Below are 27538 nucleotides of genomic sequence, written 5' to 3' on the forward strand. Positions count from 1 at the left end.
CGAAAACATGTTCCTATTTTTGATGGAGTCATTATTCAGGGCAAAAATCACACATAAAATTTCCCTAATATTCCAGTTTCACCATATTGACACTTTTGCACTCATCAGAGAAAGAAAGAAAGAAAGGCATAACTTGAAAAGATGATAAAGACAAAGAAAGAGCCCAAGACCAAAGACAAACTACAATAGACAAAAAAACAAAAAAAAATCACCAATGCAAACAAAAGGCAAGCAAACATCTGATGGAGCAAAGCAGATCAGCAAAGACAAAGGATTAAAAGACATTTCTTCTGGTGGGCTGGGTGGTCCACTGTTCACGAAGAAAGCGGGCGAGAGGCGAGGGTGTATGTTTGCACTTGGCATTTGCATGGCTGGCTCCCCTGTAGCCCTGGCTTGGGATCCACTCTCTCATATTTATGTGCATATTTAGTGTTCCCAGGTGTTGGTCTCTGGACTCGAGGTCATCGCTGAAAGGGCAGCAACTAAATAAAACTGACATACTAACAGAGCATCTGCCTGCGTGCGGCGGTGTTTGGCTTTGATTTCTTATTGACATCTGCCCAAACAGACAAACAAGAGTGTGGGATGAAAAACAAACTATTGGCTTTCCGTGACTCCTGCTTCGGGAGTGTATCTGCTCGCTGAATGAAATGTCAGGCTGCTTGAGCTGAGCTGTGTGGCCACTATTGATGCTGTGATTGGGAACATCAAGATTTTGTCACATTTGGTTGATGGAAGATTGTACCTCTCTGAGCCAGTCCCGAATGGACTTGTTGGCCTCCTGGTGCCAGACGTTATGGACAGAGTCAGTCATGGCCACCGCACGGATACGATTCTTCACTTCTGCTTCTCGCTGAATCATCTGAGTGGGAGAGAGATACATTAGCAAACAGCATATGATATCATTGTTTCAAAAAAAGCTACGGGATCATCCAAATGTACAGTGCATTTCAGTTTTTATTAACAGAAATATATCTTATAAACATATTCAGTATCATATACTGAAATGTATCTTGTAAAGTATCATATACTGTCAAAGTCACTATTCAGGAACCATGGTATTTATCAAAATACCATCATGTATTTTCTGAATTACAGAAAGTGTACAAGGTCTGCAATGCATTTGTGACATTACAGTCTTAAATGTAAAATAAGTGCAAAAACGGCTTCTCAACAAGATAAAAACACGTGAAGAGGTGCTTCTTTTGATCCTTGTATTTTAGATTGTGAGCAATTCAAAGGAGTTAGCCTGTCACGCTAACTATTCCATTCAAGATAAACGGCTAAAGAAAAAGGGCCGGTCTGACAACAACAGGTTAACAATCACTTTACGTGATCCATTTTACAGGAGCCACACCTGGCCTGGTGCTACATCAAAGTGTCCATAGTCATTTTAATACATTCCCCAAGCCCATTTAAATTAGAGGAACTGTATAGAGATAAATGGAATCTATTAAGGCACTAAGGACTAATACATCACACCGCTGATAAGCTTTTCTCAGGAGCATCCTCTTATAGAAAAGGGGAGGAAGCACATGGCGGACACATACACACACACCAAGTCACTGAAACATGCATGGCTAAAATGTCTTCCTGTTTCAATGATACCCAGGAGGCCAGCAAATTCAACCTTTTAAAAACTACTAAAAGTGTCAGTTAAGACAGCGTTAGGAATTTGGAAAGGTAACTAAAAATGTTCCAGATATACATGGTTTTAAAAAGCACTAAAAAAAAAACAAAAAAAAAACAGAGAATGATACTTTCTAGCAATTCTTGGGACGCTGTTGTCATCAGTTATTTATTTTTTTTTTTTTTAAACTTTTTATGTTATAGAAACTACTATGATAAATTGCAATATTAAAAGTAATGGTACAAGAAGAACATTTCAGTACATTCTAAAGCAGGACAAGTAAATAATATTCCATTTTCTAATTGTTTTTCTTTCTTTGTATTTTGTTTTAAATGGATTTGTAAAGTTTAGCCATTCAAATCATTATTATTCATTTATAATTATTAGATTAATAATAATAATTATTATTAAATGTTATTATTATTAAATTATTAAATGCATCTTTTTATTTTTGGTTTAAGTTTACTGATAAAAAAACAAATAAAGTAATACATGAAATAAAATAAACACTATTTAACATAATATTTGCTTTGATCATCAAAATTTCCTGAGGTGTAAGCATCTCCTTTTAATTTGTCTACTGAAAATTCAAAAATAAATAAATAAATAAATAAGGCCCTGTTTTGTACTCTATTGGTGGAAAGTGTTGTATATTATTACAATGCTGCTGCTAATATGGAAATGTTATGCATGAATATTTAACACACAAAAAGGCTGTAATGGTATTTAATGGCATGATTTACTCATCCCATGACAAACAGCCTGAAAAAATCATGTAAACACAACCTCAAAGCAAACATGGGCATTGGATATGAAGAGGAAAATGACAGCTTTGATGTGTGTGAATCTGTGATGTTTTCCATTGGGAAAACTGAAACATGTGTATTAGATTTACAGCATCACACTGCTCTGATTGATGTCCTTCAGTGACAGTCGATGTGCTCCACACATGCTGTCAGCAACTGTCTTACCCACACACATAACTTCAGAGCACCCGTCATTGTAAACCTAAAAGTCGAAATGTCCCGTGGGCACAGCCAAGCACTGGAATTATTAAAAGAACATATGAACCAATGAAAAAATAAATAATGTACTGTCAGGCCAATCAACGTAAGGGTGCGAGCAAGAATGACGGCACGCACGGGACCAAAGCCTTAAAACCCTCGTAATCTACATTCCTCTGTACATTAGCTTAAGCATTATAGCACCATGTGAGCCGCTCTCTCAGCTGGTCTGTAACCATAAAAGAAAGAAACCGGGCAGCTGTGCTCATCAACCTCCTGCCCAGAAACAGCGCAAAGAAAAAGCAAACATGTGGAAGTACTTGTTGCACTAAAACCAGCAAAGACAGATGTTGAAACATTTGCTATCTCACTTCTGCCCTTTTCTTTGCACTTGAGCATCTGGCTTGAGGAGGAGAGACAGGGGGAGAGGTGAAAGTGCGATGGAGGCGGCACCGAGACGGAGATGACATCCAGTTTCCAAGATGGAACGAAAACATCACTCTCTCATTTTCAACATGACTGTGTTATCTATGAAATTAGCATTTTCTGAAGAAACGAACAGTGCTCGAAAGGCACCAAAAAAATAGTGTTATAGTTTTAGGTTTTGTAAAAAAATGAAATGCTGCATCCGTTGTTCTGACTCTCAATACATGTCTCATTCGCATTCTCCTACAAAAAACAACAAACACTTACTAACCATTCAAAAAAAAACTATAAATGGTTAAAAAACTGCAAGGAAGACAAATCACAATTGGGTATGCAAATAGATGCAAGAAAGAATACCAGTCGCAATTCATTATGCAAATATAACATAACTTTTTTTTAAATAAAAGATGTTATTTAACTTTCTGTTCAGCAAAGAATGCATCATATCCACAAAAATATTAAGCAGCACAACTGTTTTCAACATTGATTATAATAGGAAATATTTATTTAATACAATCACCAAATCAACATGTTACAATGATTTCTGAAGGATCATGTGACACTGAAGACTGGATTAGTGGCTGCTGAACATTCAGCTTTGCTTTCAAAGGAATAAATTAATATTAAAATAGAAGACATTTATTTTAAATTATAATAATATTTTTTCAAATAATGTACCAACCCCAAAATTTGAATAAACCTCTTTATCAGAAAGGTTTGAAGAAAATCAGTTCAGCGCTACCTTGCAAATACTATAATAAAGCCAGTGCAACTCTCTCAGGCAGGAGTTGGTATGGGCTGGTTGTTATTATATATTGTTTATACCAGGTGATTTTGAAAATCCTGTGATGTGGTAAATGGTCTGTTGTGACATTCGGTCAAACAGTATCAAGGACTGCCAGCGGGAAACCTCTGAAGACAGCAGATTTCCCTTTCTTTTCTCCAGATAAGCTGCATTAAAGCTGTTCTCTTCATCCATCTTTTGCTACACAGCCCAGTTGCTATGAAACCCCAATCAGTAGAAACCCAATTAAAGAAACAAGGATGATCTAGCCATCTTGCCAAAATGGTCTTTCCGGTATTGGCTAAATCCTGTGGCTGATGAGGACAAAATATCCCGGTTGACATATATCCTTACCCCCCTGCCCCCAATCTCACTCTCACTTTCTCCCTCTGTTTGACCTCTTCAGTGACCTCTACTGTAAAATACAGCATTTAGCACTTTAAGTGGCTTCACGTCACGTAGTGAGCTAATTTGCTGGACTTCAGTTGCTGGAAATCGCATTTTCCTTAATGAAGCTGACTGCAATTGAAGCGCTTCTTTATTTGCCCCTGCATTTCAAACACAGAATAGTGTGAAACACACACGCACACACAGGCAAAGAGGAGAGTTTAACGATAAGAAAGGCAGGGAGGCGACTCTCGTGCAGCAATAAATACTCCGCCATCTCAGCCATCCTGGCGACAAAAGCGAACGCACTTCATGAGACTTGCAAACACACAAGCAATAAGACAATTATTTAGGGCTTTGATAATTACGTGTCAAAGGCAGTGCAAGTCACCAGATAATTAGGTGAGAACTGAATGGTAATCCACAATGGCGTCCCTGGAGGCAGGGGGAAAAAAACACTCAACACATTCCCAGTCGAATGAGGGAGGAATAAAGAAGCGAAGAGATAAATAAATAAATAACATGGGCTTTTAAAAAGGAACGGGCTTACCAACAAATAACACCATGAAAAAAGCAGCAATTACCATGGTGAGGGAAGACACTGTGGACGCACACACTCACGCACACGTGTGTGCAAATCCAGATGCGGGCTGATTCAGGAAGCCATGCTGTTAGCATCAGTGCTGAGTCCAGACTAATGCATCCAAACTGCTGCCATAATCTGGACATCCCACTGCATGGTAAAATGAAGCTTAAATATTTGATTGATTAACTGTCCAATTACGACCGGTGAGCGAGGGCCAACACTGTGCACAGCTACATACATGCACATCCACACAACAGCAGTATGTCTTGGCAAATGTATACACTGGCCCTAAAAATATTTGGACTGTAAAGTAAGCTAAACTTAAAAATGTATCGGTGTCAAAGAATCTAACAAATTTGGTATAGTCAGCAGGATCAAACAGGCCAAGCTGGATCTACAAACAAATGATGCTACCCTTTTCCTTAAATTACTTTTAACTGGGGCCAGTTGCTCCACCTTTGTGTTATGCCCTAGTAGTTACTAGTGTAAACGTATATCCTATTTTAAGCTATGAACATAATCCACTACATGTCTGACAACTCAGAATTGTTTAATACCTTCATCTTAATTTTGAACAATATATCAACTGCATGAGATGTTTCTTTAAAATAAATGCTCTTTGGTTTGATAGTTCAGCGGTGTCATGATAAGCTTAATCGCAGTGTCCTTCGCTAGCATTGTGCTGACCCCACTAAGACATCTAACCTCTGGAGCAAAGAGGGGCTCCAAAGGAGGTGGAAAGTTTTGGCTTTTCTTCATTCTCCAGGTCCAAGAGGGCACAGGCCAGCCCTCATTCCTCTGGCCCCCTGATCGAGCTGAGAAAACAGTGGCAGCTGCCCCTGGAGCTCCGACACCCTGCACAGGAAGAGACAACATTCGGGCTTTCCCCTGCTTTGAAGCCTGGGCCTCAGTGCCTGCCCGTCCTTTGTCTTTGGGGCAGGAAGGAAACCCTAAGCACCAGGACACTATGAGGCCCTGGGGAGGCAGCGTGTGCGTCGGTGTGGATATATCTAACCCCTGTGAGCGTCCAGCCAAGAGTATATTCCTATGTAAGTGTGCATTTATAGGCGCCACAACAGGCAGTTTTTGATTTATGGACGCTAGTAAGTGGACAGAGAGTGGTGATAACTTCCCTTTCTACTTCCTGTCGCTGAGTGGAACGCCACGTGCAAAGGATGACATGGTCCAGTGCTGTCCCGGAAAGGCTGGGCCAGAATGGGGTATCAGTGGACCCTTGTGAATGGAGATGGGGCTAGAGGGCGATGCTACATGGACAGACACACACACATACACACGTCAGCAAAGGCGGCCGAGGAAAAGGAAGCCGGGTAAATATTTACTGACACAGCACAAGCGGTGAGCGTTTGACACCTACTGGAAACAAAAGCGAGAGGATAAGGAGCGGCGTGCCAGGAAAGGCAGCAGTGCTGTGTCGAGCTTGCACTCATGGAAAACAAGAGGAAAGAGGGAAACATGGGGGCAGGATGAGTGAAAGAGCAAGTTAAGGGGGCACAGGGGAGGGGTGTGCTTGGGCATCAGTCAATGTCGAATAAAGGCTACACTCAGGCGATGCCTGAAGCTTGCAGGTTTTTGAGGCCTCATTGACATTTCATGCTACAATTACCAAAAAGTACCATCAAACTACGAAGTTTCTTGACAGGTATTACCATTTGATAACATTAATTTACCAAAGTACTGAATAAGGTTTATTTGTCAGATATATTAGGTCTTCTTGACACAACAAATAGTTGGAAATGAACTCAAGTAATGGACTTTAATTAACCTGTTGACGGCTTCAAGCAAGTTAGGAGATATGCCGATATGCTTCAACTTCAAATATCTAACTTGCCGAAAACATATTGATAGAGAATTAAACACACAGACAGAGCACAAGCAGTGTGTGTGCGCATTCTGTGCTCATCAGAGAAAGAGAGGCCCCGGAGCAGTTGTGCCTGGCACAGGGCCCATGAGGAGAGATCTCGGACTGGATGATAAAAGGCTGATGGGGCCCCTCATTTTGGACTCGTTCTGCATTGATCCTGCAATGCCTTGAACCCTGGAGAGAGAGCGGAGTCTGCACACTGTACCGACAAGTGTGGGAGTGCGTATCATCACAGCAAACTCTCCTTTTGTTTCTTCACTCTTTGTTTGTATCCTCACATGTAGTGCGGCTCATTCAGCCGGCGAACTGTTGGTGGGCAGTTGTTGATTTTACATAGTTTTCAATTGGTCAGATGCCACTGATTCAACTCATCTCTTATTTCAATATCAATTATATTAGCAAGATTCCCACACATACTGACCAATTAAATTTCATATATTGTTTTCTGTCATAAAAAAGTAACTGAAATTACACTAATTCATCAGCACAAATTAATCTTTGTAAAATGTAATGTTCGTTAAGACGCATGGATTTATTTAATCAAAAATACAGTAAAACAGTAAAACATATTGTGAAATACTATTACAATTTAAAATACCTTTTTTCTATTTTAATTAATTTTAAAATGGCATTTATTCCTGTGACAACAAAGCTGAAATTTTAGTAGTCATTTATTTTAAATACAAAACCTTTTGTAACATTATAAATGTCTTTACTGTCTCATTTACTGTCAAAATCTCATGAACTAATGTTCTTGCTGAATAAGTATTAATTTATTTCCAAAACAAGAAATAGAAATAAAAATTGATTGTGTGTATATATGTGTATATATATATATATATATATATATATATATATATACACACACACACAGTATATAAATATATATATTTGTACCTAATGAAATATAAATTTGATTAACGTTTCCATGACATTGTATACATTTTCATGTATTTTCTAGGCCTCCAATGACAGTGTAGCATTATTTAACACTATTTAACTCTAAACAAAATGCAATCATATGTCCATACCAACACCACTGCTAGTCAGTATAAGAATTTAAATTGACTTTACAATTGCAGGACTATTCCACAATTTATCTGACATTTCCCAATTTTCTCTGACTGTGGGAACCTTGTAGTATTGACTTAACAAAATATATTGCATATTATTAGGAAGGAATCATTAATCTGTTTTATCACATATTTATATCTATATTATGATTATGGTTTCAAAGGAATCAAATCAAACACATTTGGACTGAAACATTATTCCTCAGTGCTTCTAAATGCACCACAAAAATGATACAAAATAAGTAACAAACGCAGATGTCTCACAAAGACAGATGAAATCCCGACGGCTAATTAAAGTCCTGTGTTAATTAGGGGTGATTTAACTTAAGAAAGAATAGTACTATGTGCGATCACAGCAACATCTTCATCACCTCCGAAACTGTCGAAGCTGGCGTGGATATTGCTCTCACACTGAAACGAGGGAAAGGTATATTTCAGAGTGTGTGTATCAACAGGGCAAAACCCAAGTATGTGTCTCCCTCAGCCTTTCGGCAGTGCCATAAAATAGAAAGCTAACCTCAATATTTCCCCTCTCTGTGCTGGGACTTGCTGGCCCATTAAATTGTCCTTCCCATGTGTCATCCTGCACATTTCCACCATGAAATTTTTGTATAATTAAACTTTCTTAATGATTTATAAGCTATAATAATAGCCATAAGTATTTCTGAGCAGGTTAAACTGACACCCTGTAAGTGCACATGTGGGGCTGACCCTGTTTTAACAGAGTTTTGGATCATTGACTCTCCCGGCTGGAAGAATGAGGGACAGAGAGGGATGGAGTGAAGAGGGAGACGCGGCTCTGTCATAACTCAGACGCCCACTGACACGTACAGGCTGGGCCTCGTCAGCCAGGGAGGTGAGGGCCGGTTCAAGCAGACAGCGGGAGAGACAGGGGTCAGGCTGCCCGAGGTGTTTACAGGAAAGCCCAACTCGCCGTCAGCGCGCCGAGACAAACTAGCAGAGCAGAGTGCACGTCTGACAGAAATACAGCTGTGGAGAGTACACATGATGATAAAAGTACCATTATTTGGATGAATGTTAAGTACACACTGCTTCGCAACGAATATGACATCCTTATAGGGTCACTTTGGACAGAATATCAATAAAAGCTGCTTATGCCTGGGAATTAATCCTAAATATTAAACACTGTGACCGGAAAATGGCACAAGATTCTAAAACTTTAAAGTCAGATATTTGCTGTCTAAATACTTGCATATTTACATGTTATGTCTGCTTTAGACCGTGACCAGACATAACACTAATAATGTGTTTTTCTTCACTAGGAAAAACATAAAAGCAAGTGAAGTAATGAAACAAAAACATTTTATTAACAAAGAAAAAGGTGTGCACTTTAGCCACTCATGAAGAAAAGAAAATACTAAGCCTCTTTGAAACCTTAAGGGAGTTTCCTTGCTTGTTTCAGAGTGTACCGGGAGGTCAGGTGTGTGTATGCTACAACTGCGTATCGTGTGTATATGATTCCAAGTACGTGGGTGTGTACGAAAGAAGCTCTCACTAATGTGTGTGTGCGAGTGCATGTATGCTTTCAAACGTCAGTATCAGGCCAAACCTCCCCTTTTTTCTGCATTAAGACTAGCTGCGGGGCTTTTTCAGATGGGCTCTCAGCAGAGACGTTTTGTTTAAACTTTCTGAGGCACTCACCCCATCCTTTCAGTCACAACTCCAAGTTGGAGGAGAAAAAAAGGGGGACCAATGGCTAATGAATGTGACGAAACTGCTCTCCTATCAGCTATCTGTTTCTAAAGCTCCGTCTAACCTGCCGAAGGGAAAGAACTCCTGAACCCCCCAAAAATGAGCCTCTGATACCCCTGTTCTCAAAGGCAGTCCAGCACCAGACGGTCGAAATTAATGGAAATATATAACAATCTGAAATTAACTTCCCATAGCCACCAGCTACGTTTTAACCAGGAGTTGAGGAGAAGAGAGGGTGAGTGTGAGAGAGAGGCTGGAGACGGGAAAAAAAAAAAACCTATTACGGCTTCACCACCTCATCACACACACTTTTTACAGACACGCACACACACACAGACTGGCTAAAAGAAAAAAAAAAGTACTTTGTTCTACAAAATTTTCAAATTTCTATTAATTATAATATAAAATAATGTAAGAATATACATTTTCTATTAATATTTTTTCTATTAGATTTCTGTTTAATTTAATTCTTTATTTGCTATTAATTTGAGTGCCAAAACAGTATTCATTATTTTATTTATTTAAAAATTGATTTGAATACAGTCTGAGAAATAAAAATGGACAAGCAAAATGTATTACTTAAGCATGAAAAAAAATAATAATAATACCATAGCACCAAGAGTGTTATTAATCTTAAAAATAACAAGTATCTAAATGTCCTTTAAAGTATTTTAAAAAGAACACAGTATTGATTAATTAATACAAATCACACAAATACGCATGTATCCCAAAACCAACTGCAGTAATTAGCATTCAGATGAATAAAAAGTAGCACTGTCGTACAATCTGTTTATTGATGGTTGTCAGTTCGATGCTTATTAGTATACTTAGCAGTATACTTTCTGATTAGAACAATATCTATTATTATAGCCCATTACTATGGATGTTATTACAGAGAAAGCCCATGTCACTCAAACACAAAGGGACAGAGTCTGGATTTTGCTAGGAAAGGGATTCAATATACTAAATAGACCAAGACTGACCTTTCCCCCTAATACACCACTTACAGCAGAATTATCTTTTTAACTATTTAACTGCTGTCAGCGATTTGTCAGAGTGTGGTAATTACCAACCACAGCTGAGGACATTCAAAGAAAAAATATATATATTTATTTATTTAGTTTGGAACCACAGAAGACATTTAGGTGCTGATAAAGGTAAGTACGAATGCAGTGATTATCTTGTCATTTGTGAATTTTCCTTCTGTGGTTATAATAGTGAGAAGCTAGTTTCCGCTGTTTCCTTTGTTCTTTGTCGTGTTTGACGCCTCTGGATGTGAAGAGCAATATTCATTGAGTTCGCAAACCAAGTTGCGTCAATTAAAGGAATCATAAACTATCTTTTATGATGCTTTTAATTTTTTCCTTCTTTTTGGATGTTTGATAATTCAGAACTGTCATGTCAAAATGACTGTGTGCATCTCAATTTTCAAGTCTCCGGAATAGCAATCAGTTGTCTGAGGTGCTGACTAACTCGCACTCTTGAGTTAAATGTCATCGATGAGTCAAATAAACTCGCTGGGCTATTGTTAGTATGTGTACGTGTGTGGAACACATGTGACCTGAATATGAGACGGCAGGTCAGTTTGAAGGCCTCTGAGATGGATAAAACCAAAAATACAGGTAGTAAAAAGCAGTATGGGCAAGAACTAGTGGTTAATCCTCAAGATCACATTAGTTCATTCTGTTTGGTACAAAACAAGTAAGACAACTAGTAAGAAAGACAATGAAAAACAGGCTATGGGGTAAACTGTCCAGCTCAACTGTGAATCCAGATTGGCATAGCAAATGAAGAAATCTCATTCTCCACACACACACCTACACTGATCTCATCCACTTTAGTCTATGCAAAAGCAGTTACAAAGGATAAGCAGTGCCCCCTAGTGTTTTTATCAATGCGAAATGAGTCCAAATCAAGAATGTGTCCCCTAAGAGAGAAAAAGTGACAGCAATGAGGGGTAAATCGAGTTGTGGCATCACAGTGGAAATGCCTGAGGAGGACATGCTGGAGATGAAGAGAAGGGGGAGGAAAATGAGGGAGAAAATAAGGTAAGAGGTTAGGCAAAGGGGGATGGGGCAGCTGTGGAAGGGTATATAGAGGAATTCTGACACCGTCAAGATAAGAAATAGACTGTAATGATGCTTTTTGAAGGTGTGAGAGAGCAGGCTGAATAAAAGCAGACTTCTTCGCCATAAGCAAAACACACACTATAAGACAGAAGCTTCCTTATCTATCCATATATATATATGTGTATATATATATATATAATGTGCGACAAAAGCCCTAGAACGTAGCTGACATGCAATGCGTGCTTGTTGTTGCTGCTTTTCTGCTAGTGTGGAACAACATAACCATCAAACTGCTGCCCACATCTCCCCAAAAATGATGGAAGCCCTATCTCTGTGTGTTTGGTGACACGTTGTTAAGATTCTGCTCCATGTGCGAGTCTATGTGAGAACAAACTGCAGCTACAGTCTGGGAGAATTATGTAATTTAAACTTACAGGTTGTGATTAAGAGTGAGAAAGTTTTAAATGTTTTAGTTTTGTAGTGTGTGTTTGCCTTTACTTGAGGAACTCCAGAGTAATACACTTCCATCCTGATTCAATGCTCATTAACATTGCTCATATTAACATCCCACTCCACTGAGGGCCTACATCTTATATACATGGAGGTGTAGGTTCCATCTCTATGACACATCAGTCTGACTTCACGTATGTGTGTCTGTGTGCATGTGCATGCACTTTTATGACCAGTAAAAACCCACAGGCATCCGCAGTGGGACGCAGCCCCACACCACCACCACAGTCATATGTCTTAAGAAGACATCAAAAGAACACCACGAGCTGTTGATGCTCTCTTTACCGTCTCTCCAGTATTTCACACAACCCACTGTAATTCACAGCACATAAAACCTTAAAACGGCACATAAAACAGTTCGTCTCTTTTCAGTGTCGGCTTCCTGGGCTTAAAAATTAAATATGTTTTACTGCAGGTACATAACTAAAATATAGTTTTTTTTTCTTTTTTTTAAAAAAAGGTCTTGTAAAAGATTCAAACAGGATATGACTACGTGTTCAGAAGGGGAAGCTTGCTTCTCTCCCTGCAGGAGCACTGCAGAGGTGAGCAGACTTCCACAGTAGGTCCAAATCTATAGCATAATCGGCATCACATGGAGATGTGTGATATTATGAATACCCAGAATGCTCTCTTATGACATGTGGAGAGAGAGATGGCCAGAAATATGGTCCAAACTGTTTGACTCGTTGAGCTCACGGTGCTATAAAACACACTGACATTCAATCAGTTTTAAAACACATATGGAGGGAAAAGTAGAATGCTGAATGTGAGAGGAAGGAATGAGGGGGGAAGCATACTGAGAAGGTAAAACATCTGAAGCTCGTGGAGAAACTGATATCCAACATCCTCTGAAGGTGCAGAGGATGTGACAATTGTGAAGAGTTGGGTTTTTGGGGGGGTGGAAAGCAATTTTACAGCTGGTTTTCTTTCTTTTTTTTGGCCTTTTGTTTTCCTAAATATGGAATATTCTTCTTCTTTTTCTTTTTAAAAATAATTTTTGAATGTCAAAATCATCTGGGCCCAATTTAAACCCTGTTCTTTAAAGAGAAAGCTCATGCAAACGTTAAAATTTTGTCATTATTTTCTTGTTCTTGTGTCATTCCAAACCTGTATTATTTTTCTGGAATGAAAGATGATGTTCTACACAATGGAAGATTTATATATATATATATATATATATGTGAGAGTGAGTAAATGATGACAGAATTTTATTTTATATATATATATATATATATATATATATATATATATATATATATATAATTTTATATATATATATATATATATATATTTATATATATATATATATATATATATATATATATAGTTTTTTATAGTTCGAGAGTGAGTAAATGAATACATAATTTAAATTTCAGAGAGTGAGTAAATGATGACAGAATTTTATTTTTTTTAACTACCCTACCAAAGATATGTTGTTTCATGTACAATGTATGATGTATAATATAAGGAGATTTTGGACCAATCAATTTTCACTATCCATCAAAATCAAGCAACTGACAAAAAATGTCCTTTTGTTCATCACTTATTGTGCTTGGTCATATCAAAAACTTTAGTCTAACTAGAATGGAACAGACAGCTGTTACTGATTTATCTGTTATTGTTATTGCTTTATAGTGTTGTGGCTGGTTAGGAGGACACAGTGTAAGGCAAATTATGAAGTGGAGACAAAGCACAAGCGGAAAGAACAAAGAATGTGTATATGAGAGCGAGACAGACAGAGACAGAAAGAGAAGGTGAAAATCAAATGAGAAAGATGGAGGAAAAAGAGAGGGATGCTGTCCTCCTGGACTAGCCTTAGTCCTGTGTGCAGACCTTGCCGTAGGCTCGGAGGGAGAGAGAAGGAAAGAAGGAAAAGCGTGTGCAAAGGTGAAAAATGAATTTCTTTGTTGCTGAGGTCATGTGCGGCACAAAAAGCTGTCCAAAAGGAAATCTAAATCAAGAGGAAGAAGAAGAATGGTATGTTCAACTCTATTTAAGATGACCAGATGATCCAAGTGAAGAGAAAGTTTCTCTTTAGGACACACTCCAATGTATATCTTCAGTGTTCTTATCTCTTAAAGGAGCTATATAATGAAACATTAAATTTACCTTTGTCTCTCAATGTTCAATGTTCATTTATTTGAAATAGGAATCTTTTGTAACATTCTAAATGTTAACTTTTTATTAATTTAATGAATCCTTGTGGAAAAAAAATATAAATTTCTTTAAAAAAAAACTTTTGAATGGCAGTGTATATACTGGTTTAATAATAAAATATACACAACAATAACAGTGAATACATTAACACAACACTGAAAGATGGGCAGCACTAATTGTATTGCTATCGACAACAAATCAAAAAATACTGCGAGTAATTTCAAGGTTATAGCCAATTGTTCTATAGTAATTTTAGAGAGGACCACTCTGTTTGAGTAAGATTATTGTAGAGATCCTGAACATTATTTTGTCGGCAGGCTTTGCTCTGAAGGGTTCAGATTCTGAGCTGTCCACAAGCAAACCTCAATGAGCTTTGGAACCCCCGAAGCCTAATGAAATTACTAGATTTTTTTTTTTTTTTTTTTTTTTAACATGCAACAGATATAAAATCCATTCAGAAGTGATACAGGTCTGTAAATGAGATTGGACAAGATTAACACTAGAACTACCGGAATTCTATAACTACTACTTATTTACTTGGTAGTCTATGGGACAGTCACAGGACTCCCGGATTTCATCCAAAATATCTTAAATTGTGCTCCGAAGACGAACAGAGCTTTTACGGGTTTGGAACGACATAGGGGTAAGTGATGAATGACAAAATTTTCATTTTGGGGTGGAGTATCCCTTTAAATTTTAAAAATGGTCAAAATTACTGCCTTGGTAGTTGTAGTGTTAACCAAAGATTAGCTGATAGATGATTTCCATGGACAAGATGGTAAGTGATTATGTGCCTGTATAAGGAGGAGTTGGGGATGGAGGAGGGTAAGCGCATGTCTGTGCGACAGACTAAAGCAAGTACAGATGAACTTATATATCTTATTTAATTGTAGTGGGAAGAGTTACAATCACCCGAGCATCAGCTGATGCTGGCTGTCATGTCTTGGTATGCCTGAACTATTTTTGAGCTCCATTCATCACTCAAACTACATGTATTAAAAAACCAACATGACAGTAAGAGAGAACAATTTGAACAGTTTAAAATTAATTCAAGTAAATTAAATTGAATAAACCAATACAGTCTATCATTCCTGACAGTTTAACCACTCTGACTCAATATCATATTTCTCTCTGGCCATCTGATATTCTGAAATCTAAAATACATACATTTGTTGCCATGTTGCTGCAGATTCAGCAGTGCTACTTCTAAATAGCAGAGAACCACTATTTCAGAAGGTGAAAAATAGTGAGAAAAATAAAATGAATCTGTTTTAGTGCAAAACAACCTTGACTAACATCATAAGTAGACCTCTGGGAGAGCAAAATGAATAAAACGCTAAAAAATGTATGAGTGTATGACTAAGCGCTAAGTATAAAATATATGAAAATATGCGTGTGCTGTAACTCAAAACCATGTTCAATACCCACCCTGAACCAAGAAATGAATACACATCACAAGACCCTTCCCTCGCTCTTGGTACCCCTCAGCCCTATGACTATTAACATATTGGCGGCAAAGTGACTTCCTCTTCTCTCTCCCACACTCCTTCCTTCTGCAGGTTGGGGAGGATGCATCTGAGGTGAACTCTGCATAACATTATCTCAGGGAAAGAAAAAAACAAAGTGATCAATGTGCGAGGTTCCCTAGGACAAGCCAATCAATGCGTGAGAGGAACCTTGCCCAGGGCCCTTATGCAAATGGAGGCATGTCCAGTAACCCCGGGAGCCGACATGTGCGTCAGATCAATGGGGTGCTGCATTAAAAACCTTACAGCTATATCAGATGCCTGCCCACTAAATATGTAATGATGAACCCCTTAAGATTTCACTGTGAACTCTTTAACTAGCGGCAGAGACATGTGTGTGAAAGCAAAAAGCTCTATCTGTACATCGAGATAGACGTACTGGATTAAATTGGACACCTGAATATTGTCATTTGCTGTGGACAGCATATGCACGCTGCTAAATGTGAATTTAGACTTGGGAATTAAGTATTTGAAATGGTAGCATGACATAGATGCTAAACACAACAGAATGCTAAAACAACTACTGTATATAAAGGCTATTTTACATTAGCATGCGACAAAATGAAGTTTCAAACAGACGTCTGAAATATGTCTGTCAAACCATGACAGGGCTCATCACTGATGTTCAATGGCTTATTGTAATAGATAATTGCATATTCTATTAGGCGGTACTCATAGCGATATACATTCACATGCAAATGATTTTGTCCAGATGAACCACACAGAAGATGACAGACAATAAGCAGGCACAACAAACATGTCTATGTCAGCGCAGATGCATAAACACTGGCGCGCCCGCCACAGTTACACATCAAATCAAAGTCTCTTCTCACTTCAAAGTGCATTCTGGACACAAAGACGCACACATTCCTGGAGCTTGTCTTATCGTTGGTGTGAAGATAGGCCACTCCACAAAGGCGTTTGCTGAGAGTTTATTTATAGAAATAGTGGAGCGGGGTGATTTCTCTTATCGTTTGCTCGTTTTCGCCGTGAATTTATCCCTCCATCCATGTTTATTCACTAAACTCTCTGAGCCTGTTAACAAGCAGCGGCTAATTAAGCTTGTGACAGAGAAAAGATGAAGTGGGGGAAGAAAAAAATAAGAGAGGGAGGGAGAGAGACAGACGGAGAGAGAGTCTGAGGTTGATCTCGCAATAACTGCGGTAGCCCAGGGATGCACAACAATATGAAAGTTGAAAATACAACCATTTTAAGATGCAGCAGAAATAAGACTAATTCAACAGAATAATAAAAATATAAACAATTACAGCACAAGAAGCAAATAGATATATATATATATATATATATATATATATATATATATATATATATATATATACACATACACACACACACACACACACACTGTATTTAGGTCACAACAATCAGAATTAAGACATAACAGCAAACATAAATTTCAGCACAACAAATATCAGTGACAAAAAAAAAACAACACAAAAAAAACACACAACAGATTTACACCACACATACCACAAATAAGCCATAATACAATGGAAATAACACACAAAAGAATAGAATTAAGACAACACAAACAAAGGAAACAAGTCACAAGACACCAGAGTTACGCCACCGAAATTATATACTGTATTGACAAAATGCAGTGGCAGTAACATACAACACAACAGACAAAGGAAAGCAAACAAAGCTAAGAAATAAGCAACAATACACCACAAAACAATGGAAATAAATCATAGCACAAAGGATATAAGCCAGAACATCACGAAAATAAGCCACGGCACAACTGAATTATCACTACATGACATAAATATTAAATAAGTCACAACACAACAGAATTAGCACAGCCAACAAAACTTGAAATTTAAACCTGCAACGCATTAGATAAAACAAAAACAACAACTAAAACACACACGTCAGATCTATGCCATAACACAACATAATTAAGACATAAGGCAATAAAAATAAGCCACAAAACAGAAATAGGCTTCAACACACACACACACAAAAAACACAACACTACGATACAGCATAATTGTCTTTCAACACAACATGAATAAATTCCATTGATGTGCTTTTGGATTTGACATTGTGAAATATTGAAGTAGCTGTGTGTGAAGAGATTTGTTCATAAGACAGAAGATCTTGCCTGGAGATCTGTTCTTCTTTGTAATATTTAACAGATAGAGTGTCTATACTGTCTTTATATAGTCAATAAAATGCAGCTACTATTTCCATTTTACCAAGGTGCCATATGCTTAATATAATGTTCTCTTGAGGTGGATCTGTAATGAACAGACATACTCATAAAAACGTCTAACAACATTTACTGAGCAGTGTCAGAACTCATTCAACCCAAAACAGCTGACACACACGTTTCCTTTAAATTCACTTTAAATTCACAGAACTATTATTTGGCTGTATAAACAAGTAGGATTTGTATATAGCAGTACAAAACAATGACACATTAATTGTAATTATAAAACCAAAAGCCATAATGCATGTTCTATAATACAACTTATTATAGATTTAAATTATTATTACAATTATTAGTCTTAAGCATATTGTAAACTAGATTTTGGTGAGCGACATTACAATGTATTGCTTAATAGAAGAGAACACTCTCAAAGTAATCATCCCTTACAGAAATACTGAATGCACTATTTCCTTATTTATGTAACATTGTACAGTATTTACATCAAAAATGACCATGAAACAGATCTGGTGTGAATGTAAACAGTGAGATTGAAAGCTAATTATTCTCAGCACATGTATGTCACGTCACTTCACACAGATCTCCATCCCCCTGTGACCCTGTTTCAGCATAACACACCTGGACGGCAAATTGATATCAATTAAAAAGCCGCATGCGGATGGGCTTCCATTCTCCAACAACAAACTGTGCATGCTAGATTGCTAGTCATCTTCTAAAAACAAACAGAAATTAATGACAAAATGAGCCGGAAATACATAAATAAGCCACTGCTGAGTGGTAGTCAAAGCTCTCTCTCTGGTGAATCTCTCCCAACAGAAGTCCAGGAGGGAAAAATTGGGTTTAAAGCGGCCCGTCATAAATCAAATAAATAAATAAATAACATAAAATGGCACAAACAGAGAGATAAAGCAAGCAATGCCTGGGAGGAGGTAAAAAGGAAAAAGACAATCCATAGTGACGAAAATTTTGATTGTCAGGATCTCTTTTCAAGCTCCTGAAACGATCCACACACAGGGTCTGGGAAGACTGTTTGTTGTTAATCAGGGGAATTCTCCAAAAATGCAGAGGTCCAAAGGAAGCCAGGGACTGTGGTGTGAATCATCCAATCAGGACTTGAACCCAGTTCACCATCACACCGTGTCAGACCTGATCATCAGCGCGCAAACAAAAATCAACAAGTCTGAGCTTCATGCGCTGACAACTGTTTGGACTGGTCAATATCATCACATTCATCGCAATTAAATAAGTGAATTGATCTGCATTTATAGATAAAATACTTAAACTTGCATTTTTTTCTAAAAGAAATTAATACTTGTACTTAGCAAGGAGGATTCATTTGATCAAAAGTAACAATAAAGCCATTTACTGTATGTTACAAAAGATTTCTATTTTAAATAAATGTTATTACTATTTATTCATCAAAGAATCTTGAAAAAAAAAGTCAGTTAACATAAAAATATTAAGCATCATGACTGTTTTCTACATTAAATATAATAATAATAAGAAAAGTTTCTTAATTTCTGAAGGATCACGTAACACTGAAAACTGAGGTAACTCAAAATTCAGCTTTGCCATCACAGAAATACATAAAATTTTAAAACAGATAACAGTTATTTTACATTCTGATGATATTTCACAATATTACTGTTTTCACTCTATTCATAATAGACTTCTAATATATTACTCTATGCTTACATTATGCCCTGGAATGGCACTCTCTCGTGAACGTGCGTACGACAGAGTTAGTGGACGCTAGAGATTATGGTTTATAAAGTTTTAAATATGGATATTTTCTTTTACACAAATGCATCGCTTTGCTTCAGAAGGCCTTCATTAACCCCCCCGGATTCACGTGGAGTACTTTTATGATGGATGGATGCACTTTACTGGGTTTCAAAATCTCGACCTCCATTCACTGCCATTAAAAAGCTTGGAAGAGCCTGGACATTTTTTAATATAACTCTGATTGTATTTGTCTGAAAGGAGAAAGTCATATACACCTAGGATGGCTTGAGGCATTGAGTAAATCATGGGGTGATTTTCATTCTTGGGTAAACTATTCCTTTAAATTAAAAATAACACAAACAACAGACAGCCCTAAAAATACATTTTTCCTTCAGTCAATTTCCACTTGAGAAAAAAAAAAAGTCTAATATCCGAGGCAGGGATGGACAGAAATCTCTTCATTTAGTCTGCAGCAAGTGAATCTGCAAGATATCAGACACACTTGTCCAAGCAGAAGGTTTTACAGTCAGCAAAGCTGTGTTTAAGACTGCAGCCTTAAAGTATTAAGACAAACCAACATAACTTACATGTTAAAAGCAGAAAAAACACACACACAAAACAAAACAAGCAATCAAACCCATACAATATAATAAGAAAGCCTGACCAAAATCTTGAGTTGTGTTTTAGTGCCACAGGCCAAGATTCACAATTCAGGTAAAGATCAGAAACCAAACCCTTGGTGTCTAGACTGCAGCACCTTATTACGTGTAACTTGAAATTGAATTGTTTTAGACCCTGATCCAGAAACACTGGTGTGTGAACACACAAATATTTTACCTGAACCTTTTAAGTGCACAATGAAACGCAATGACACATTTGTACATTTGATCCATTTATTTCATCTAAGCTGTGGGCTCCCACACACTGGTGCACTGGGAGGCAGATGTATGATTGCATAACTCGTTACATAATGCCCCCCATCTTCTCCAATCCGGCTGCTCTTTTCTCTGGCAGAGAGTCAGGAAGGTTACGCGGAGCTGAGCTCTGCCCTGACGGCTGCTCCCACGGGCCTCCAGCTAGACTCATAGATGAAAGCAAACGCCGGAGCTGCCGCTGCAGCAATCAAACAAGATCAGATGGAGAAAGAGAAGGCTATGGGACAGGTATGATCAGGTGAGATGAAGGGCAGTGCATTGCAACTGGATTTGCTACAGGACCCAGATTTTACACTGGACATCAAGTGGCAAGCCAACATGTTTCCACAAAATGAAACAGAAATGTCCTAAGATTCTGAAATGTACTGTTCTGTTTTGCTATCCCATGGGCACAGGGTGTAATGAGTCGACAGATCTGGAAAAAAAATGTGTCAGAACAGCTAAAGTTTCTGCTTTCTAACAAGCATTCTTAAGTGGACAGAACACCACAATAAATTTCTATTTACTACCATTCACATTTATTCAATGCACCACAACAATGCTACTAAATCTACAGTGTGAAACCGACAGACTAATCAGTGTAGTCCGATTACCAAACAAATAATTCTTCAGAGCAAATTCTTTTTAGTTAATCAAACACATACTGCACAGCTAGCGTTATCCAATTTCCAAGAAAATTGTCCTACTTAGTCAGTTCTTTTTAGTGAATCGAACATATACTGTATACAACTAGTGTAGTCTGACTCAAGAAATGACTCTTAATATCCAATTCTTTTTAGTGATTAAAACACATACTGTACTACTAGTGTAGTAAGATTCCCAAACATATACTGCCCAACTACAATTCCCAAACATATGATTCCACTGAGTTGTTTCTTTTAGTGAAACAGACACACAAAAAACGGCAAACGTAGTCTGGTTAGTGAATTAATGACTCTGATGAATTGGTTCTTTTAAGTGAATCAAGCACAGTCAAGCAATTACTGAGACTTAAAACAGTTCAGTTACTGACTGTTTGTTTAATATCAATGGTGTGTAGGAATAATACATAGTCAATGAAACCTTTAAGTAACCAAAATGATTAAAGTACTGTATTAAAGTATTATTCCATTTTTAAGGTTCCTAATATTGTTTTTGGAGTCTCCTACCACAGGTTTGCATGCAAGGTCAATAAATGCTTTTGTTTTCTCAAAATATGCATTTAAAATCAACTCATTTTCAAAACATGGGTGGGCATTATCTCATACCCAAACATAGGTGGGCATTATGCAAATGTTTTTCCCCATGACATGTAGAATTACTGACGATTCGTTTAGGCTGTTCAGAGTCAATCTTTTCTTTTGGGAGCCAATAATTGTATTTATCATGCACTTTCGACTTTACAGCTTTGCAGATCGTTTATATTCACATACATATACATCACACGATTCATGAAAGGAAGTATTCAAAATGCCATAATAGGGGCAATTTAAGAGGAATAAGAACATAATTCAATTCTTTGCAGTTCTCCTGAATAATTATAGATCAGTGCACATGAGCCACAGGATGTTGCCTATCTGGTAATATATTCATAATACATATAAATGGTTGATAAGTTCAAATTCAGTACACACTATGAAACAACAGGAATTCAAATGCAACCATAGAGCCAGAAGTAGGAAAACAGAGTGGCAAAAAGTGAAGAGAGAACAGTTTGTCTACAGTCTCCTAAAAATCAGAATTCATGCCACAGATATGACAAGAAACAGAGACTGTTGAAACAGGAACACAGAGATGGAAGAGTGAGCCCTGACATAAAGCTATCCAACCCTGACGCACCACTCTTACTTAAAGGCACACTTTGATGTATCTATAATTACAACATAATGCCTTCGAAAAAAAAATTAATTTCAATGAAAAGAAAGAGGGAGAGAGAGGCAGCATGCTGAAGACATTAATCGGCCTGTGTTTGATGTGCCTGATCAGAAACGTGTTTGTTAGGAGTTAAAGGGAGCAGTAATTAAGCCACAGACTGCCTGTTTTCAGGCAATCTGTTATGACGAGCTAGAGATTTCTGTCCTCAACTCAACTCTGTGTCCACCTTTTCAATCTTGGCCTCTAATTCCTTTCACCTTGAACCATTTTTAAAGGTTTTTAAAGTCACATGATCAGCTCTCTCTTTAGATTGGGTTACTGTCAATGAAATGCACAGATGATTTGAGTTCTTGTTTGTCATTATAAAATGTTACATAAATGAATTAATAAATAAAAACTGAAATAAAACACTATAAATACACATCAAGTTTCACTTAAAGGAATGGAACATCTAAAATGATTAAACTTTGACTGGTTCATTTATAAGATCTATACAGATAATCAGTATTTGAAGACTAAGTTCTTCTCATCCAGTTCATCAGAATATACCTGCTACTCCATACCACAGACAACGGAACCACTGAAAGGCATAAGCATGGTTTATATATGAAATAGTATCTCTAAGTGAGCATTTCGCCTGTGTGTGTGTGTGTGTTTTTTTGGAAGCAAGAAAAGGGGGAAAAACAGGGATGCATCAGAGAAAGACGACTAAACAGATCTCTGGAGGAAGACCGCCATGCCTCAACCAGCAAAGGGGCTGTCATGGCCACAACGCCACATAAATATTTAACAGTTATATTCAAATTACAAAACACAGAGACTCCTGCCTCAGATAAAAACATATTTCTGGAATTATCAGTGGAATGCTAAGTCGTGGCCATCCGCACCACCCTCCCTTCTCTCAATTTAAAAGAAAAGTGGAATGGGTTCATGAAAAGAGCTCCCATGTAGGTGAAGGAGAGTGTGCGAAAAAAAGCGAAAAAAAAGTGTGTGGTTATGTTAGGTTAAAGGTTAGCCAGCATGCTCCTGAAGAAGTTGTCCTAACAATGCGCACACCTAGACTAGAGATTGTGACAAGCTACCTGAACCTTGACCTCAAAGGTGATGTAACACAGGGTACATAGCTTTAAACCGAAGTTCACGAGGTTCAGGTAAAGGGCGAGTTCAACAAAAGAATGACAATTTGGTCATAATTTTCTCTTTGTGTCATTCGAAACAATTACGACTGACTTTTGTCCATGAAAAACAAAAGGGAATGATCTTAATAATCTGTGCCATATAATGAGACATTAGCGGTCAAGGACAATATAGCACCATAAAAGTAGCTCACAAGACTTATACACTAGATTTCAAGTCTTGTAAATCATACAATAGCTTTGTGTGAGAAACAGACCAAAACATTATTCCTGAGAACTCAATTCCAGCATAGTTCTCAAGATTTCCAGCTTGAGATTGATAATGTGAAATACAACTACCAATTACTTTCACCATCAATGACTTCAAAACTTTGCAGCATATTTCAGCATATTCGACAGGGTGAAAAATGTGTTGAGAAGAAAAAAAAAAAACTACAAACAAACTTTTAATCCTCCAGTGCCACCAATTCTCACATATAAAATGTACCTGGATTCTCCTGAAGTACATCTTTGGACCCCTTCAGGTGGCAGAAGGACTGAAAAAATCAACTCCCAACTACTACCAATTTTTGGAAAAAAAAATTTAGATAATGCAAGATGACGTTGATCTTACTGTAGGAAAATTCTCTAACCTGATGGAGAAATATTTTTAAACATAAGATTTAGCCTGAGACAAAACAATAACTATATTTGAACAGGCCAAGAAAATTATAGATTCAACATATGGGAGGTTCATGAAAGTCATTGAAAACAAGGATGCATATAGTGGCCCAAATCTTTTTTTTTTGTTTGTTTGTTTTAATGGTCAAAATGTTAATAGATTACAAATAATTATTTATTAGTTATGTATTAAAACATAAAAAGTTAATGGGAAAATATTCCCATCTAGTAATCTAGTTGCTGAATAACCACATTAATTAATAAATATACACATTAATAATGATAAAATAAATGGTCCATTAACCCTATGCACATTTTTTTTTTTTTATCCAAATGAGAGACTATGTAAAAATCAAACGTTTATTTTCTGTCATTCTGACTTGTGTATTCTGCGACCGACTGCCCATATCATGACTTGTCTCTCTTTTCTCTCAGGCTCTACATGCTTTAACAGAGCTGTAGCTCTCATTGCAGTTTCTCATTCTTTCTTCAATACTCCCTCCTGCTCAAGGAAGTCTTAGTGCCCGCCTTAGACAAGGATGAACTGGATTGTTTACAAAAGCACTTTCTCAAAGAAACTAAGCATTATTTATTTCGAATCATTTTGTTTTCTCTTTTGCTGCTTTTCACACAGGTTAACATGACTGTGTGTGTGTGCTGAGGGAGTGGAGGGGGAGGGCTTTTCATAATAATAACAAATACTTACCAAATTCACGAATGACAAGCCGCCATAGCTGTGTGCCACAATGAAGATGTTTTTCGCAAGTGATTTAGAAATGAAGTGGTCCCACACATAGAGTGTGTGTTCCTCTGGAGTGCTGTTTTCCTGCAAGGAGAGAGTGGGAATAATTGAAGTTACGGGGGTCATATAATGATTTTCCTTGACATTTTAAAACAGGAGTTTTCAAGCTAGGATCCAGAGACTCCCAAGAGAGTGCTAGAGGGTCCATGGAAAAGTTTTGAGACATACAGTGAAATAAATAAAGAAAAATTACGCTTAAAAAAAGCTAAATAAAAAAAAATGATTAAAAAAAACTGATTTAAAAGTTGATTTGAAATTGATTTGAATAAATAAGTAAAAAGTAATGTCAATTAATATATTAAAATAATATACATATCTGAAAATGAATATTACTATATAGAACTATATAAATAATAATTTTAAATAATTATATTTATTATAATAATTCATTCATTCAGTATAATTTGGTCTTCACCAGGATGTTCATACCATGAAAACAAACAGTAACTTTCAAAACGAAAACCAGTTCAAAAATACTTTGGACTAAACTATTGAAACTAATCTGCAAAAATGCTTCATTCCAAACTTCTGCACCTTACTGACATCAGACAGATACATTAACACATGACCACTCACATTTACACACCAATTTAGAGCATCTATTCAGTGTTCAAAAACTTCAGAGTGAAATAATGAGGACAAATTCAGATAAAAATCATGTGGATACCCCATTTAATTAACTGACTAATATTTTATTAAAATAAAAATATATACAGTATATATATATACAGTATATACAGTATATATATATACAGTATATACAGTATATATACAGTATATACAGTATATATATATATATATATATATATATATATATATATATATAAATAAAAATGTAAAATATAAATTACATATATATTTAACTCACTAATATTAATATATTATATATATATGAAGAGTAGCCTCTGACGTTTTTCTTTAAAATTAGCATTTGTTTCTGGCTACTATGTATAGGTTTCTATGTAAGTACTAGTACTTCTGAATGGGTTGAGGCTGGGTTTTTGCACATTTGAAGTGAAAGTACTTGATGAACATATACTATGTGTGGAGAGCATTCACTCGTTATCGTTATTTCATTTTTGACCAAGATGGCTTTTAGAGGCTTTTGCTTAGGAACTCTTCATATATATATATATATATATATATATATATATATATATATATATATATATATATATATATATATATATATATATATATATATATATATATATATATATATATATATATAATCACCCCCTTTAAAGTAACCACATTTTGTTACTGAAGCAAACAATCAACTATGGATGGCAAGGCACTGTTAAAAGATCCCTGGGAAAAAGTTGTGGACAGGCACAAGTCATGGCTTTATCAATGCCTAGAAGCACAGTGAAGTCTATCATTAAGAAGTGGAAGGTATTTGGTACAACACAGACCCTTCCCTGGATCAGGACGTCGCTCCAAACTGGATGAAAGAGCCAGGAGGAAACTGGAAAGAGAGGCTACCAAGAGACCTACAGCAACTCTGAAGCAGTTGCAGGAATTTATGGCGGAGTGGTCATTGTAGAAATAATCTATTAGAAAAAAAGCCACTCCTCAAGAAAGGCCACATACAGTCACGAATGAACTTTGCCAAAACGCACCTTGACGATTCTGAGGCAGATGAGACTAAAATGTAATTATTTGGTCTCAACACCAAACAATATGTCGGACGGAAATCCAACACAGCTCACCATCCAAATAACAGCATTCCTCCAGTAAAGTATGGAGATAGTAATATCCGGTCGCCTCGATTTTGCCAAGACAGACACGTTCCTGGATCAGCATCTTTTGTTGATTCTGGATCGACATTACTGTCCAAAATTATAGAAGTAACTCAATCCCTACCTCTAAACCTAACCCTACCCATAATTTATTTCTAAAATCAGAAGGAAATGATAGGGGAATAACAAGGGTGTATAAGCATCTAGCCCTGATTTTAAGCCTAAAACTGACATTTCTAGAAAACTTATCCTTCAATTCTGATTGGTTGATTGGAATGTTGTTCCAGGATCAACAAGGATGTTGATCCAGGAACATGTTTGGTGAAATCACGTTCACCGTAATATCCAGTTTTGGGGTTTTTTCTCTGCAGCAGGGACCGGAGCACTTGTCAGGATAGAAGGAAAAATGGATGGGGCAAAATACCGTCAAATTCTTGAGGAAAATCTGCAGGCCTCTGCCAGAAAGTTGTCAATGGGAAGAAGGTTTACCTTCCAGCATGACAATGACCCAAAGCACACAATGACCAAAACTGAGCACACAGTGGTTGAAGGAGAAAAAGATGAATGTCCTTGCATGGCCTAGTCAGAGCCCAGACTTAAACCCCACTGAAAATCTGTGGAATGACTTGAAGACTGCAGTCCACAAACCATCACCATCAAATTTAACTGAACTTGAGCGGTTATGCAAAGAAGAGTGGGCAAATATTGCAAAGTCTAGATGTGCAAATTAAGTAGAGACAAATCCC

At 37.0% G+C, this 27538-nt stretch overlaps 1 protein-coding gene across 1 annotated transcript in view; it reads right to left on the minus strand.

Moving 5' to 3' along the window:
* LOC109093377 (cotranscriptional regulator FAM172A homolog) overlaps nucleotides 1-27538 on the minus strand; it is a 157554-nt gene that overhangs the window by 54014 nt on the left and 76002 nt on the right. Inside the window, exons 7-8 of the mRNA XM_042756649.1 lie at nucleotides 24955-25074; nucleotides 746-862 (exon numbers count right to left, since the gene is read on the minus strand). Of these exons, the coding sequence (XP_042612583.1) occupies nucleotides 746-862; nucleotides 24955-25074 (237 nt within the window). The remainder of the gene's footprint in view (nucleotides 1-745; nucleotides 863-24954; nucleotides 25075-27538) is intronic.

Source organism: Cyprinus carpio, chromosome A5 (assembly GCF_018340385.1).
Source record: "Cyprinus carpio isolate SPL01 chromosome A5, ASM1834038v1, whole genome shotgun sequence".
NCBI classification, from domain to species: Eukaryota; Metazoa; Chordata; class Actinopteri; order Cypriniformes; family Cyprinidae; genus Cyprinus; species Cyprinus carpio.